General features: G+C 42.3%; 2 protein-coding genes across 10 annotated transcripts in view; both read right to left on the bottom strand.

Moving 5' to 3' along the window:
* Positions 1 to 6044, bottom strand: part of epb41a (erythrocyte membrane protein band 4.1a) — a 62391-nt gene extending 56347 nt beyond the window's left edge. For 4 of the 9 annotated variants that reach the window (XM_061759578.1, XM_061759576.1, XM_061759575.1 and 1 more), the window contains exon 1: positions 5835 to 6044. In XM_061759578.1, the coding sequence (XP_061615562.1) occupies positions 5835 to 5901 (67 nt within the window). In that variant the 5' untranslated portion in view covers positions 5902 to 6044. Of the gene's footprint in view, positions 1 to 5628; positions 5799 to 5834 lie in introns of those variants that run through there. The other 5 variants (XM_061759581.1, XM_061759579.1, XM_061759570.1 and 2 more) reach the window with 3 other exon arrangements.
* Positions 6045 to 10922: 4878 nt separating this feature from the next.
* Positions 10923 to 15881, bottom strand: ccn2b (cellular communication network factor 2b). The gene is made up of 5 exons (XM_061760483.1): positions 15724 to 15881; positions 14684 to 14900; positions 13782 to 14033; positions 13410 to 13666; positions 10923 to 13205 (listed from the first exon to the last, which is right to left on the bottom strand). Exons 1-5 carry the CDS (start codon positions 15775 to 15777, stop codon positions 12900 to 12902), a joined length of 1086 nt encoding a protein of 361 aa, XP_061616467.1. The 5' UTR covers positions 15778 to 15881; the 3' UTR covers positions 10923 to 12899.
* Between the last annotated feature and the right edge of the window lie 232 nt (positions 15882 to 16113).

Consider the following 16113-nt stretch of genomic DNA (forward strand, 5'->3'; position numbering starts at 1 on the left):
GAGGTGAAGTGACAGCAGCGAGCACCACGGCTCCCTGGAGCGATGCCGGGAGAATGCCACACTTCAACATTAACGCCCCACCACTCACTCAAGACCGTGTTCACGAGAGAACGCTTCATAATTGTAGAAAAATATGGTAAAATATGAAAAGGTAAAAAAAAATTTTTTAGACATTATATATAAACCTACACACACAAACACACACTCACGTACATACTCTTTTTTTTTTTTTTTTAACACACACTGCTATTATTGTGAACACGCAACTGTATATAATAAATAAATTGTACATTGCTACAATGGAGGTAATGCTGTCCACATAATAACGTTATCCGCCTGCAAACACTTATCAGTTTATCATATAAGGTGGGTAAAAGATTATTACGATTCTAATTTTAGCAGGTCTAAGGAGTGATTAATATTTGGCTTGATCAAAAAGCCCATAATGGTTATTGAAAAATTTCATAATCAAGTAACCTTTTTTTTTTTTTTTTTTTTAGCAGAGCCGTAACAAAACAAAGGTTAAATATTGACTATATTTTTTTTGCTACTGAATATCTGACTTTCATGGGTATTCATTAGGGACCGACTGATGTGGATTTTTTAGGTTGATTCTGATATTTGGCAGAATAAAATTCAGATAACTGATTAACCGGCCGATTAATTGAAAAAAATATAATGAATTAAAAAAAAAAATGTGGGTCCCTTAACGCTTACCACAATAAAGACATGAATTACAGTATTTATGATACTTAGTAATATTTGTTTAACTTTACAACAGAGAATATTTTGAGAAAAATCGGCTGATTGACGATTTTTTGTTTGTTTGTTTGTTTGTTTGAATGTTATTATCTTTGTCTTATGTTGTAATGTGTAAAAAAAAAAAAAAATCGCCCAAAAATCTGTTGATTTTTGCTGATTTGAAAAATGCTAATATCGTCCAATTAAATTGTCTGTCCGATGAATCGGTCAAGCCCTAATATAATAAACATAATAGTATGAGCGTTTTCTTGTAAAATTATGAAATTTTCATACCTATTTCCCATACATAAATGTATCTTTTCTTGTAAGCAAGCAGGACATGATGTTAAATTAGAGCACCATGGACTTCAAAAGGAGATGGACCCCAGCAGAGAACAAGTCATACCATTGTGACTTCCTGGATCTACATCCTCTCACGGCTACTGAACCACAGTTAAGCCAGTCTTAGCTCTGGTTTCTACAGTTCCTCAGTTCGGCTGAAGATTTCACACCCTGCATTTGACATAAATCCCTTGTTTTGCTGCCTCAATGTAGCAGGATGTTCAAGAACTTTCTCCACCCCCTTTTTCCACTAACATCTGTGGCGTCTCATTGAGTGTATGTGGCTTCCACTCAATTAACCCACCGCCAGCACAACAATAGGCACTAGCTTGGTCAAACACAATCAGAAATCTTCCTCTGCTCTTAAGATAAGACTCATCACCTGAAAAAGAACTTTTCACTTCTTTCGAGCTAAATTTCACTTGAAATAGGTGGTAGAGAAAATGGATGGATTAGCCATCCATACATTTTCTACACCGCTTATTCTCACTAGGACCGCGGGTATGCTGGAGCCTATCCCGGCCGACTCTGGGCGAGAAGCAGGGGTACACCCTGAACTGGTCGGCAGCCAATCGCAGGGTACATATAAACAAACAACCAGTCACACTCGCATTCACACCTATGGACAATTTAGAGCCTTCAGTTAACCAACCACGCATGTTTTTGGGATGTGGGAGGAAACCGGATCTACCTGGTGAAAACCTGTGCAGGCATGGGGAGAACATGCAAACTCCACACAGGAGAGGCCGGATTTGAACCTGGGTCCTCAGAACTGTGCCGTCTATTATTATTATTATTATTATTATTATTATTATTACCATCATCATCCACTGATGACAACTATAAGTGAATGAACTCAGCTCCTGTTTCATAGTGTGTGAAGTTCACTTTATAACTTCCTTCATCTTTATGTAAACAACCATGAGCTTCACAATGGCATTGTGAAGCCAGGAGCTTAATTCTTTTATTATTTTTTTTTATTTGCTTTTCTTTTTTTCTTTTTGCTTTTTTTAATTTCCTTTTTGAGGGCATTGCGGGCAACCCCAAAAACGCTTATCGGTGGTTTATTCCTGCTTACTCAAAATGTTTTGGGGTTAAAAATGTGTATGTATTTGTTTAAACCAAGATCATTGAGGGGGGCTGAAGCCACCCTAAAATAGGCCTACCGATGCCACTGTGAAGCGTGTGAAGTGGAACCAGTGACATTCACAGCCCATGTCCACCCCTTGTGTTGAAAGCAATTTGTCAATGTCGTGCTGACCAGCCTATCCATCCATCCATCCATCCATCCATCCATTTCCATTACCGCTTATCCTCACCAGGCCAGCCTGACCTGCCTAAAATAAACTAAAATCAAATAAAACAATGGATGCCTCAGAAGCCAATGGTGTCCATTTTAATTCTATACAGGATACAGGATTATGACATGCACTAATGACTATTTTTACATGAGTCATATTTAACCCACTTTGAAAAGATGTATAGCCATTTGACATTAACCTGACACAAGAAACCAAATCACTTGAATGAACCACAACGTCAGTTGAACCAAGTTCAGTGTATTAATAACTCACAGTGATTGATTTGCATGCTCCAATTTTTTGTTTACACTGCAAACCGAAGCACTAACAATTATTACGTTTGGTAAAGAACTGCCAGAAGATAAGAATGCACTTTACATGTAATTGTGGATCAACATGATGTCATCTGATGACGATAATCCATTCTAAAGTAGACCACCTGTTCAGTGATTTCATTTGTATTGCTCTCTGCTGCAATCTTCTGGATACACTTGGTACAACATGACAAAACTGAAATCAACTGCATTGGCAACACGGCCTGCACAAACACTTAGCAAAACTAGTCTGTGACATGTGAGTTGGATGCATAAAAAAAAGAATTGCTCAAATGACTATTTAAAACCATCTAAATTACCTGATTCATTGCCTAAAAAGTATACAAAGATGTATTAAAAGAGTCTCCCTCCCTGACCAAGGATGGCAAACACCACACTATTTTATGCGTTAATATATTATCCAATGGGATTATCCTGTGGTCTGTGGTGTGTTAAGAATGAATTTGTCCCGATAATAGGGGCTGATCGACAGGCCATCCATCCATCCATTTTCTACCGCTTATTCGAGGTCAGGTCACGGGGGCAGTAGCTTTAGCAGGGACGCCCAGCCTTCCCTCTCCCCAGCCACTTCATCCAGCTCTTCCGGGGGGATCCCGAGGAGTTTCCAGGCCACCCGAAAGAAGTAGTCTCTCCAGCGTGTCCTGGGTTGTCCCTGGGGTCTCCTCCCGGTGGGACGTGCCAGGGTGACTCACACCGGGCGAATCTCATCCACCCCCGGGCCTTGCCACCGAGGAGCTTTTTAACCACCTCGGTGACCTCAACCCCAGAGATAGGAGACCCCAGACTCTGCTTCCTCATGGAAGGCGTGTCGGTGGAATTGAGGAGGTCTTCCAAGTATTCTCCCCACTGACTCACAAAGTCGAGGTCAGCAGCGGCCCATCCCCACTATACACAGTGTTGATGCTGCACTGCTTCCCCCTCCTGAGACGCCGGATGGTGGACCAGAATTTCCTCGAAGCCATCTGGAAGTCTTTCTCCATGGCCTCACCGGGTTTTTGCTTCAGCGACCACCAGAGCTGCATTCCGCTTGGCCAGCCGGTACCCATCAGCTGCCTCAGGAGTCTCACGGGCCAAAAAGGCCTGATAGGACTCCTTCTTCAGTTTGACGGCATCCCTCACCATTGGTGTCCACCAACGGGTTCGGGGATTGGCGCCACGACAGCCACCGACCACCTTACGGCCACAGCTCCGGTCGGTCGCCTCAGCAATCGAGGCGCGGAACATGGTCCACTCGGACTCGATGTCCCCCGCCTCCCCCGGAACGTGAGCAAAGTTCTGCCGGAGGTGGGAGTGGAAACGCCTTCTGACAGGGGATTCTGCCAGACCCTCACAATACGTTTGGGCCTGCCACGTCGGACTGGCACCTTCCCCCACCATCGGAGCCAACTCACCACCAGGTGGTGATCAGTTGACAGCTCCGCCCCCTCTCTTCACCCGAGTGTAGAGTGCCGCAAGTCCGATGACACGACCACAAAGTCGATCACCATCGGGTTTCTGATCGGCGGGGCCGTTCCTCTCGATCACACCATTCCAGGTCTCACTGTCATTGGCCACATGAGCATTGAAGTCCCCCAGCCAGCTTCTGTAGCCGGGGATCGGATGGCCAAGGTCCCCGCCTTCGGCCGCCGCCCAGGTCACACTTCACCCGATCCCTATGGCCCCTCCCACAGGTGGTGAGCCCATGGGAAGGGGGCCCCACGTTGACCTTACGGGCGGTGAGGCCACCAGGCGCTTGCCTTCGAGCCCCACCTCCAGGCCTGGCTCCAGAGGGGGGCCCCGGTGACCCGCGTCCGGGCAAGGGAAACCTGAGTCCATTTTTTGTCGTCATCATAAGGGGTCTTTTAGCCGTGCTTTGTCTGGTCCCTCACCTAGGACCTGTTTGCCATGGGTGACCCTACCATGGCATGTGAAGCCCCAGACAATTTAGCTCCTAGGATCATTGGGACACACAAACCCCTCCACCACGATAAGGTGCTGGCTTCCAGGAGGGGCTGATCGACAGTCTTAAATATTAAACTTTTTCAGTATTTAAGATAAAAAAATCGTGCGCGTAGGGGAAGCCGGAGTCTCCCGACGCCGTAAATTGTGACATGCAACGGAATGTAGCCAATCAAGACGCGATCTGAGTGAGGAACAAGGAAGCGGCCGTAAATCAAAACACAAATGTCCTAACTGATGTCGTATTTTATATACTGTACGTGGGTTGACAAGACGGCAAGAGTTATTTTCCAAAGCAATTCTTTTTATTGACGACATCACCATTCTACAACTCTCCCACCTCTGGTCCCTTCAGAAACACTTGGGAAATATTAAAAAAAAACCATATCCACTAGTGTTTCTTCTACTTCTTCGTTTTTCAGATCACGTTTGATCACGTAAGATTTCTGTCTTGGCGGACGAGATTAGCGATCGGTAGTGGAACAGAATCTTTATCTATGTCCTGTTCTGTGTTGAGATTATTGGAGCACACCACACACAGTACACCCAAAACTGCTAAATTACTTATTTTGTATCTTCAAGTGTGGCATCTGTAACAGATCAACAATCTTTTAAGAATTGAAAAATCCATTTTGTGTGTACCAAGCCTTAAATTTGCTTGGCTCAACGTTACCGTTTAGAAGGGATGCGTTGTCGTAAGTGTCTACGATGGGATAGGCTGATTTGCAATGAGGCATTACACAGTACGGCGCTGAGCGCTTTTAGCTTATACAGTATATGGATGTGCTGTACACTGAGGCAGTTCAAATGATATATACGTATGCAGTACGTAATAGATACGTAATGTGAATATAATATTCAAAATATGAGTTTGCCCTCTGTTAATGAGACAAACTTGAGCAACTGTGCAGCTCTTTTTATAGATACTGTCAACAATGAAATATAGCACGGAGGAATGCTCTTTTACTCACCATTCCACCAAAGGGAACATTTTTAGATGTCATCATCAGCAGTCATGAGTCAGAGTTTCACAGAGTGGACCAGAAAAGAAGAAAAAAAAAAAAAGGTTATCAGATGTCATCAACAACATACTGTATTATTTTCAGGCTTCACGGTTCACTTCAGAACCATTATGTTTAAGTTCTTGTTTAGTCCTTGAGCACTTTCTATTTATTACATTTTCTGAGCCGCTTCTCCTCACGAGGGTCGCGGGCGTGCTGGATGGAGCCTATCCCAGCTGTCATCGGGCAGGAGGCGGGGTACACCCTCAACTGGTTGCCAGCCAATCGCAGGGCACATACAAACAAACAGCCATTCGCACTCACATGCACACCTACGGGCAATTTAGAGTCTCCAATTCACGCATGTTTTTGGGGTGTGGGAGGAAACCGGAGTGCCCGGAGAAAACATACAAACTCCACACAGGAGGGGACGGGGATTGAATTGCTGACTCGGCCCTTAAATTCTTCAATTCTGTGACAGTGTCAGTGTTGTCTCAGCCGGGGTCACATCTTGGAGATGAAAACTTTGAAAATAAAATCAAAACATGTTTAGAAGGTGTGTGCCCTGCTCCGGCCGGCTACCAGTCATTATGTTCGCTAGCGTTTATTTACCAGGGTGCACAGGTACCAGGTAAGTTCCCTTATGGTTTCTTCAGTATTAGACATACAGTGGATATTGAAAGTCTACACACCCCTGTTCAAATGTCAAGTTTTGCCATGCAACAAAAATAAGACCAAGATACATCATTTCATGCTTCACTATAGGTATGGTGTTATTTGGTGATGAGGAGTGTTGTGTTTGCGACACGCATACATTTTGGAATTATAGCCAAAAGGTTCAACCTTGCTTTCATTGGACCATAGCTCATTTTCAAACCTGTTTGGCAGATTTTGTCGTGTTGTCAGGAGAGGACTACTGGAACCCCTCAAATATATTTGGGGTTAATTGGAGGCACTTTAAATGGTGGCATGCGTGCGCTGACTGTCATTTAACATGAGTTTGAATGTAATCGGTTAATTCTGAACACAGACGTATTCCCAGAGTGTGTGCACACTTTTGCAACCACATGACCACAGTTGTTTATTTTTACGTCGCATCTCAAAAAGCTTGTTTTTATTTATATGTCCCATTAATGGTGGAAACGTTTTTGCAATGATCTATCTTGGTCTCATTTCTTTTATATCACAAATACCGGGCATTTAAACCGGGGTGTGTAGACCTTTTATATCTAATGCAGCTGCGACGTCCAAATTAATATGCAAATGATATTTTTTCTCTTCATTTCCTAAACTCTCAATGCATATGACAGTCAGCATCATTTTCAATTCAAATCTTGATGATGATACAAATGACAGTACAGTATATTTTGAAAAATATAAAACTGTTCCAAATGATTATGTACAACAGAGTTTCAAAATATTTTATAGGTTGTAAAGAACTGAAATTGCAGCATTAGGAGGTCACATTTACTGAAATGAAAAGCTATTTCAATCCAAAACGTCTCAACAGATCAGGTTACGTTTGAACAGAACCCCTTATTTGATAGCAGATTCGCAATTTTTGAATCAATTGAACTTATCTCACAAGTTCAATTGATTTAGAGAGTTTCTGCTTGAATTTATTTGCAGGACGTCAGAATAATCTCCCAGAGCCGCTTCGTGGATGTGAACTACCTCCCGCCGTCATTGATCTTTTGCTTGAGGATGCGCCAAAGATTCTCAACAGGGTTGTGGTCAGGGAAGGATTGGGGCCACACGATGAGTTTCTCTCGTTTTATGCCCATAGGTGCCAACGATGCAGCATGAGATGGTTCATTGAGGAGTGCCGTGCAACCCTTGGAGGGAGTAATGGATGGGCACCACGTCCCAACAAGGCTGCAACGTCAGCAAAGGGGTGACAGAGTCACGTTTCGGGCTGGAATCAGGGTGAAAGAGCTGGTCAATGAACGTGGGAGGCAGTTCACGTCCACACAGCAACTCCGGGAGGTTATTCTGACATCCGGGAAAGAAATTGAAGCAAAGACTCACAAGTCCAATGGATGCAAGAATTGTTAAGATGCTATCAAATAAGGTGGTTGCATTTGAAAATAGAACTTGACCAGTAAGATGTTCCTGTTTGAAATAGCTTTTGATTTCATGAAACATGACCTCCTAATGCTGCAAATTAAACAAAGGACAATTTTCTGTTCTTTAAAAGCTCTAAAGTCTCTTGAAACACTTTTGTGCATAATAATTTGAAAGAATGCAATTCTTTATTATTATTATTATTATTATTATTATTTTAGCGTTATAATTTGGAAGTTTGATTAAAAACATTCAAACTATACTGTATTGGTTCAAGTTGATGTCATTTGCAACGAAGATTTAGGAGAATCAGAGAAAAATATTATTTGCATAATAATTTGTAACATGTGTGGTGATTTGATTTTGACATTTAAGTAATCTCCAATCATATTATCACTGATCAAATTTCTTCCTGGCTACTAATGGTACGCCACTATTCTTGCAGGTTTTAATAATGAGTTGATGTCGGACTCCCCCAAACAGAAAGATAATCGGGACCCATTTGTGTCCATAAGTTAAGGGTGAGTAAATATTGCCGTTATAGTTTCATGTTAATAGCAGTAAACATATTTTCGCTTTTGCACGACGAAGGCTAAAAAGTAGAATGTACTAAATCGACTGAATATGCGGGCTGACCTTCCTTTCAAGCAGAAAACGGCAATAATTAGGGTTAAAGAACATGCAGTGAAACATTCATCCTTACGTCATTTATGCCAATTGAAGTGTCTTCTCCATACAGTATTTACATCTGGCAGTATAAAAGTTGAATCGTGAAACTTTGACAGTGTCTATTGTGCTTTTCATTTCCATTGCAAAATCCACGTTTGATTATGTCTGCACCGCCTTAAAGTGCAGCGCTCTTTGCAGACTGGCAGCGATGCACTGTGGGAGTGTGGAGCTAACCGGACCGGCAAGTTCTGCAGGCCAAACTGTGTGGGCCACGACAGCTCTCACAGAACATGACTTGAGAATTTGATCAGCCGTGCCGCAGCCGCATGCACGCTGTAGTCGACGTAGCGACCCAATAATACAGCATTGAAAATCCCTGCAGTTCTTGAGGATTGGACATCATAATGAACTAGTTTTGATATATATTTTTGGTCGGCTTGAGCTACCATGAAAACTATATAATGATCACTATCAGGCTACAACAAATCTCAAAATGAAACATTTCAGTAGCGCCTAAATACAGAAACTATATTTGACAGTTGTGAAAGTATACAAACTATGTGACTACAAAGGTTTGGTACAGAAGTGAAGGTTGAACTCCGACATATTTTACATTAAATGCATGCAAAGGGGGGGGGGGGGAGCACATATATGAATAAATCAGAGCCATTGACCACTGCAACTCCTAAAAATCCTAAATAATAATAATAAATCATCATCATAATAGCTGTCAGCCAAAACTAATGCAGTTATGCTCTAGTTAAAATACAAAATAATAATAATAATAATAATAAAGAATGATAGTGGAGAGTTTATTTACCTTTGGTATTGGTTCCCTTCAACTGCAGTGAGAATTTGAGTTCTCATCCACTCCTCAGCTTACATTCCCGCTAGTATAATCACCATCCTCGCCGGCCGGCAGCACATCTCCAAGAGGACTCCTCTCCACGTCCACGCACCGCGATTACGCGTGGGAGTGGTCGCCGCGGCTCCGACACTGCTGAGTCAAGCTCACGTGAACACCGGAAACACGTAAAACCTTCAAATTACACCCCAAATTAAAAGTTTATCTCCTCCGATCGTATTTGCAGGATATAAAACGATGTCATGTTGGAGTACACATTTAAATACCTGTGCACTCCATGGTGTGTGGATGCATCAAACGTGCTGATGCTGCTCTATGGACAAAATAACCTGCAGGGTGGATGATGAGCTGCAGGCTTTGTGTCAGTCTGGATGGAGCAGGCAGGCCAGATGAGGTGATCGCACTGCAGCAAAGCTGGCAGGCAGCAGCAACATCCGCCCTCGCTCACATCCACAGCGGCTTTTATGCACCAAATCCTCCTCGTTGACACAATGAGAGAATGGTGCTTGTAGCAGCTGGGTTCGCAATACAGTACAGCAGTGTTGGGAAGTCAAGAAATACTGTAAAAAAACGGTACTTTGTTACGGAACTTCAGGTCCAGGTTCAGGTCTTTGTATACTATTTACTGTACTCCTGTTCAGCCTGTATATGCTACCCTTGGGTCAAATTCTTCAGAACTTTAATCTTGACTATCATAGCTATGCAGATGACACACAGTTATATCTAGCAGTGTCTGCAGATGACTACAGTTCAATTGAGGTGTTGCGTCACTTTCTAAAACAGATAAATATCTGGATGAGACACAATGTTCTTCAATTAAACCACAACAAAACTGAGATAATTGTTTTGGGCAATAAAGAAAAGAGAATTGCTGTTAGTAAATACCTGGAGTCATTCTCTTTAAAAATCAAAGACCAACTCCAAAACCTTGGTGTTCTGATAGATTCCGACCTGACTTTCAACAGTCGTATCAAATCAATTACTAAAAGTGCCTTCTACCATCTGAAGAACCTATCCAGAGTGAAGGCTTGCATGTGCCGAGCAGACCAAGAGAAGCTCATCCATGCTTTTATCTCAAGTAGACTTGACTATTGTAATGGTCTTCTAAACGGACTCCCTAAAACGAGCATTAAACAGCAGCTGTGGATACCTTCCCTGTAATTGTGAAACAATTGTGTTTTATTACAGATATTACATTTTCTGTGCTCTAAAACAGTGGTTCTCAAACTGTTTACACCAAGTACCACCTTGAAAAATAATACCATAATGACTAATAGTGATTGTACAGTAGCATAGTAGGCCAAAGTGTTCATCAAAAACACAGCAGAGATTTTATTCATGAAATGTATACTTAACATTACTGTAAACCACTGTAACAATATGCACCGTTTAAAAATTAACCCTGTGCTTGAAAATCAAAAAGTGTACTTAAATAATTGCTCATGAGTTACATTTATTTTGTAGGTTAATAATTGTTTGTTAACAAACGGTGTTTTTTTCAATTATTTTTTGTATTGGAAACCGCCTTTATTCTTAAGACAAATTGATACTCCTCCTGCTGCTTCACCTGCAGCTGCTGCTTATGGAGCAGAAGAACTGACAAGAATGAACACAGACAACGCCACATTTGCTACATTTACCCACAAGAACAAGTGTTCAGCGTATGTATAAAAATATACTTTGTTTATTGAAAAAGAGAAAAGTGCAACGGACAATAACTCATTAGAATCTTAGTCGTGGTTACAGTGGAAAAACTAAAACAATATAATACAGTCAGCGTGAAACATAAATTATAGTACAAAACTGTACACAGTCTCAAAGTATTCGCACTAGGTATGCATTTGCTGGCTGCCAAATGTGTCTTTTCTTATGTTTTATTTTTGTATTTTTGTATTTTTATTTTTTTTTTTAAATAAGATGAAAATAATCAAGTTGTATCAGCAATCACTTAGTTGTGCTACAAGTGCGTCAAGATACAAAATACAAATGTTTTACAAAGCACTGAATGAATGCTGTAGAGTCCCAACATTGTCTGAATGTAAGACATATATATATATATATATATATATATATATATATATATGTGTGTGTGTGTGTGTGTGTGTGTGTGTGTAGTCAATCTATCAGTCTATCAGCATCTCCACATTCTTGTGGCTTTTTGTCAATTACAATTGTTAGTTGGGCACATCAACACAAACCTGCCCAACAACTTGTCTGTATGTGGCCAAAATGTGGCCATGTTTGGAAATATTTGTTGTTGACATTTTAAACAGGAAAAAGTAATACATGCGACAATGTCGTCTGTTCAAGTTAAGAGCCTACACCAGCCGACTTTGGGCGAAAGGCAGACTTCACCCTCGTATTGGTCGCCAGTCAATCACAGGGCACATAGACAGACAACCATTCAAAGTCACGTTCACACCAACACAGAGTTGGAACTGAGCACTGTATGTACAAGTACACCATCAGTTACCAGTTGTATATACTGTAGTTTTTACAGAAAGCTTTTCCTTTGGGCCAAATATACCGCAACAACAACTAATGATCTTTTTCACTAACTGCAAACCCTGCATACATTTTCAGACCCAAGAACACATTGTCAGACAGGGATAAACAGTAGTAGTCAATAAGAGTCAATTAATCATCGCACTGTTTGTACCTTTAACTTTGTTCTCGAGCAACAAAAGTCAAGTGTCAATGGTACAAAAGTAATATCTTTCAGGGCGCCGCTCAGGTGATAAGCCAATTTGCACCTAAAGATAAAATGATGAGTTCTGTAACTTCTGGTTATAAAAAAAAAAAAAAAAAAAAAAAAGAAAAATGTACTGTATGTCATTGCATTTTCAGAGTGACCTGACATGGGGAAAAGATATTCAGGCTCATATTGAATAATCTGTATGAAGGGTGGGAAAGCTGCCAATGAACTGGTTTTCGTTTTTACATTTATATACAGTACTTCCTATTTTGGATTCACCAAATGGCAATAGCAATATGATTGCCATTGCATCTCCAAGAACCTCTAATCGTAGCACAGCTTCCACTCTTCTGGTAAGGCCTTCAACAATCTGTTGGAGAGTATCTGTGGTCATTTTTGGACATTCATCCAGAAGATGTGTGAGTCATGTAGAATGAGGGGGTCTGACTGACGATTAATGTTCCAGTGCCCCTCCCCCCGCCCAAAGGATTTTTTTTATGGGCTTGACGTCAAGTTCCTGTCCAGGGTATTTTGCAAACCCAACTCATCACGGTCTTTGCTTTCTCCACTGGGGCACTGTGTGGAAGGCATGACCGAAATGTCAAGTTATGTAGAAGAATAAAGATTCGGGGGGGGGGGGGACTAAGAGGTCAGTGCTAAGCCCCGATTAACTAATGAAATTGATTAAAGTGTTTCTCATCCATATAGTCTTTTTGTCTTCCACACTACAAACTGTGTACGTTTCAATCGAGTAAGATATTACAGTTACTTTGAATCATTTTAAGAATAACATCTCAAAGCAAGATGTACCGTCCTCAAAACTACATTTACAGCAACAAATATCCTAGTCCTACATGGCATCTCGAGATTAAATTGTGTCTTGTGTAGTGGTCAGATGGTGGGCAAAAGGAGGACAGGATGCAGTCAATGTAAAAGGCCTTCTCAAGATCACATGTTGTGGTCGTAGTCACCCATCATCCTTCGTGTGTTGGAAGCCAGGAAGATGTCATTGTCTCGTGGACAGTCGAAGTGGCAGGAGCACGTCTTGATGAACATCATCTTTTTGGTGAACACGTCTCCCTCTGGGCAGCGGAACTCCACCTCGGCGGTGATGGTGGTGTGAGGTGTGCAGCATCTGTTGTCGGTACAAACGCCGCAGAACTTCGGTTTGTATAACCTGGCGCTGGTGCAGCCTGACAACTCCAACCGCATCCCTTGCTGGGCTTTCGGTGTCCGCACGCATTTCTTGCCCCGCTGTGGAAGAAGACGCTAATCTTATCAATACGGCATCGTTTGAACTCTAGTAACCCATAACAATTGATATTTGATTGACTGTGTAGCATTTAGTTTAAGGGGAGGGGGCTTATCAAAAATTGTCAGGGGCACATTGTCACTCCGAGGGCGCCTCCGAACTTGTCCGCTGTTCGGCATGTAATTGTCCTCTGGAAATTAGCCTACCTTAATTTCCTTCTCTTGCTGGATGTTGCAGGGTCGAATCATACAGACCCTCGTCTGTCTCTCCAGCTGACAGCGCTGGTTGTCGTTCGTGATGCGGGACGAGACCCCCATTCCACAGGTGGCTGAGCACTCACTCCACTCTGTCGTCTGGACTATGCAGTTATCTCTTGGACTCTCTGGTTCTAGCCCATGAAGGGGCGCCTCCTTCATTCCCGAGATGGGTTGTGAAGAGGGCAGTGGATGAATCTGAGAAGCTCCTGCAAGGACAGAGGCGCAAATAAAAAGATTGACTTCTTCTATGTTCAAAAAAAAAAAAAGGGTCTCAATGCATTTGTAACGAATGCTGTGTGACGTGACAACGCTGGTACTGACCGCCCATCACTGACTGATAGTGGTGGTCCTGAGGTGTCTGGTCGCACACCCACTCCTCACAGCATTTTCCTGGGATGTGGATGCGGCGAGGGTACGGACAGTCGGGGGACGGTAAGCGGACGTTACTGGGACACGTCGGCACGCATCCGATCTCGCCATTCATACACACGCATTGGTGTTTGCAGCTCGGTTGGAAAGACTCTCCGCTGTGGTAGATGACGCCACCCAAGTCACATGGCTGACCTTCTTGAGCTGGGGACAAATATGGAGATAGAGAACTTGACCAACTGCCACTGATCAAACACAGAAGGACAAGGGTGATTGTCCTGCAGTTTGTATACTTGTATTATATAACACATATATACGTCTATCCATTTTCTATACCACTGACTGAGCAATAGGCAGCATACAACCTGGGCTGGTCGCCAGCCAATCACAGGGCTCATTTAGACAAAAGAGTCTTTCGAGTCTTTAATTAACCTAACATGCATGTTTTCGGAAAGTAAGAAGAAGCCGGCGTACCCAAAGAAAAACCACGCAAGCATGGGGAGAACAAATAAACTCCACATGGGAAGGTCTGAGCCGAAATTCAAACCGCATCATATACAGTATATAATATCACACAGTATAAAAGGATGCATATAGTTTACGGAGTACATTTCAAATGCATTTCTTTATTATGCTGTTGCGTTAGTATACGTAGGGTAAACTTCACTGTATATGAGGGTTAGATCTTTTTAGTGGCCGCTTAAGAATTTAGAAGCTATTTATTTATGAAGCTTGTATCGTTACTCAATTTCATGATAAAACAAAACTCGAATTTGATAGCATGAAGAATATTTATCATTTAAGTACAAGTACCACTAAACTGGGCCTGTCACAGAGTTGACAAGGAATGTTACCCATGCAGATGCCGGTGTCAGTGTCGCTCAGCAGGGCGTAGTCACAGTAGAGCTCCTTGTGGTGGTCGCAGGGCTCTAGCAGGTTGCAGGGCTCTCCCAGCTGCCTGGCACACACTTTACAGCAACCACAGCCATCCAGCACCAAGCTGGTGCCTACTGGGCAGGGAGGGGCGTCTGCGGGGCAGGCACAGGGCTTCGAGCACTCCTGGGCCACTGTCTGCACCAAAACAAACATTTAAGGCAGGCAACTCAATTCATTGCCGCAAGCAGACCTGTGTGTTGGAAATGGCATGAAAACCACTTTCCATGGGAAGACATTACCGTTACTAGGCAAAATATGTACAGTATGTGGATATTTTCACTACCGGTCATTTGTGGGACATATAGAATTTTGGTCAGTAAGGAACAGACAAAGATTGGCGCTTCACATACTTGACATGCACTTCATCAAACTTAAAAGTATTTGTAATAGTTTGCACTCAAGTGTGGCTGAAACACAGCATAGTATTAGAAGCAATAAACCACGTTGAGCAGTATTATCTTTGTAAAATGTTGATTTAAGCTGTTGGAATGCATCCTATGAATCTGTTTAGGTGTACCTAATGTTGTGGCCGATGAGTTTATTAGAAAGTCATCATGGATTTCGAATTCAAAATAACTGCAAATGACGGTCCAGGCTAAGTACATGTCATTAAAAAAAAAAAAAAAAAAAAAAAAAAAAGGCTGTGTCATATATTTTGCCGTCGTTTAACACATGTAAAGATTGCCACAAGAGGGCGACGTCGGACTGCACTCACGTTGGTGCATGCTTTTAATGTTTTGATTCTTCAGTTGAATACAGTACAGTATTTTTATTATATACATACATGTGGGAAATAATGTAATTTACTTCCACCGACAATTAGTAACTTTCAGATCCTACGATTAGGTGCAGTAGATGTCATATAGTATGTTTACACATTAATACAGTGATGCACTTATACCTAATATGACTCTTTGCCGGTAACTTTGATGATATGATTTGCTGAAATGAAACTTACCGATGAGACTATGAGCAGAAGAAGAGAGAACATTGCTGGAGTTTCCACAGACATGGTTATTCAGGAGCTGGTGTCCACTCGGTTTGATGTTGTATCGGTTCCTGTGGCAAGAGGCTGGGTCTTGTTGTGCTCCTGAGCTGACTGATGAGAAGGATGGTGGGGGACTCTAGCTTAAATACCAACCCAGTGGGTGTAGCCAGAGGAACAAGAGCCCATGCCACTTTGCTCCGAGAGGTGAAAACATTCGGATTCAAAAGTTCTACATGCCTGCTCAATCATTTGTTCCTATGCCAAAGGCTTTCCTCCAATGAACATGGCCTAGCATGACAAGGGTCTCTTACATGCTACCTGACAACGACGACAGAGAGGGGAAAACAGCCTGAGTTTCAA

This window comes from Phyllopteryx taeniolatus, chromosome 21 (genome assembly GCF_024500385.1).
Source record: "Phyllopteryx taeniolatus isolate TA_2022b chromosome 21, UOR_Ptae_1.2, whole genome shotgun sequence".
NCBI classification, from domain to species: Eukaryota; Metazoa; Chordata; class Actinopteri; order Syngnathiformes; family Syngnathidae; genus Phyllopteryx; species Phyllopteryx taeniolatus.

What these genes read in the sequence shown, in the direction of transcription:
- ccn2b (XM_061760483.1), bottom strand. Translation starts at nt 15,777, where the DNA reads ATGTCTGTGGAAACTCCAGCAATGTTCTCTCTTCTTCTGCTCATAGTC. An exon ending in TTCTGCTCATAGTCTCATCG is followed by an intron (nt 14,901 to 15,723) that starts GTAAGTTTCATT and finishes GTTTTGGTGCAG; the next exon opens with ACAGTGGCCCAGGAGTGCTC. An exon ending in CTATCAGTCAGTGATGGGCG is followed by an intron (nt 13,667 to 13,781) that starts GTCAGTACCAGC and finishes CTGTCCTTGCAG; the next exon opens with GAGCTTCTCAGATTCATCCA.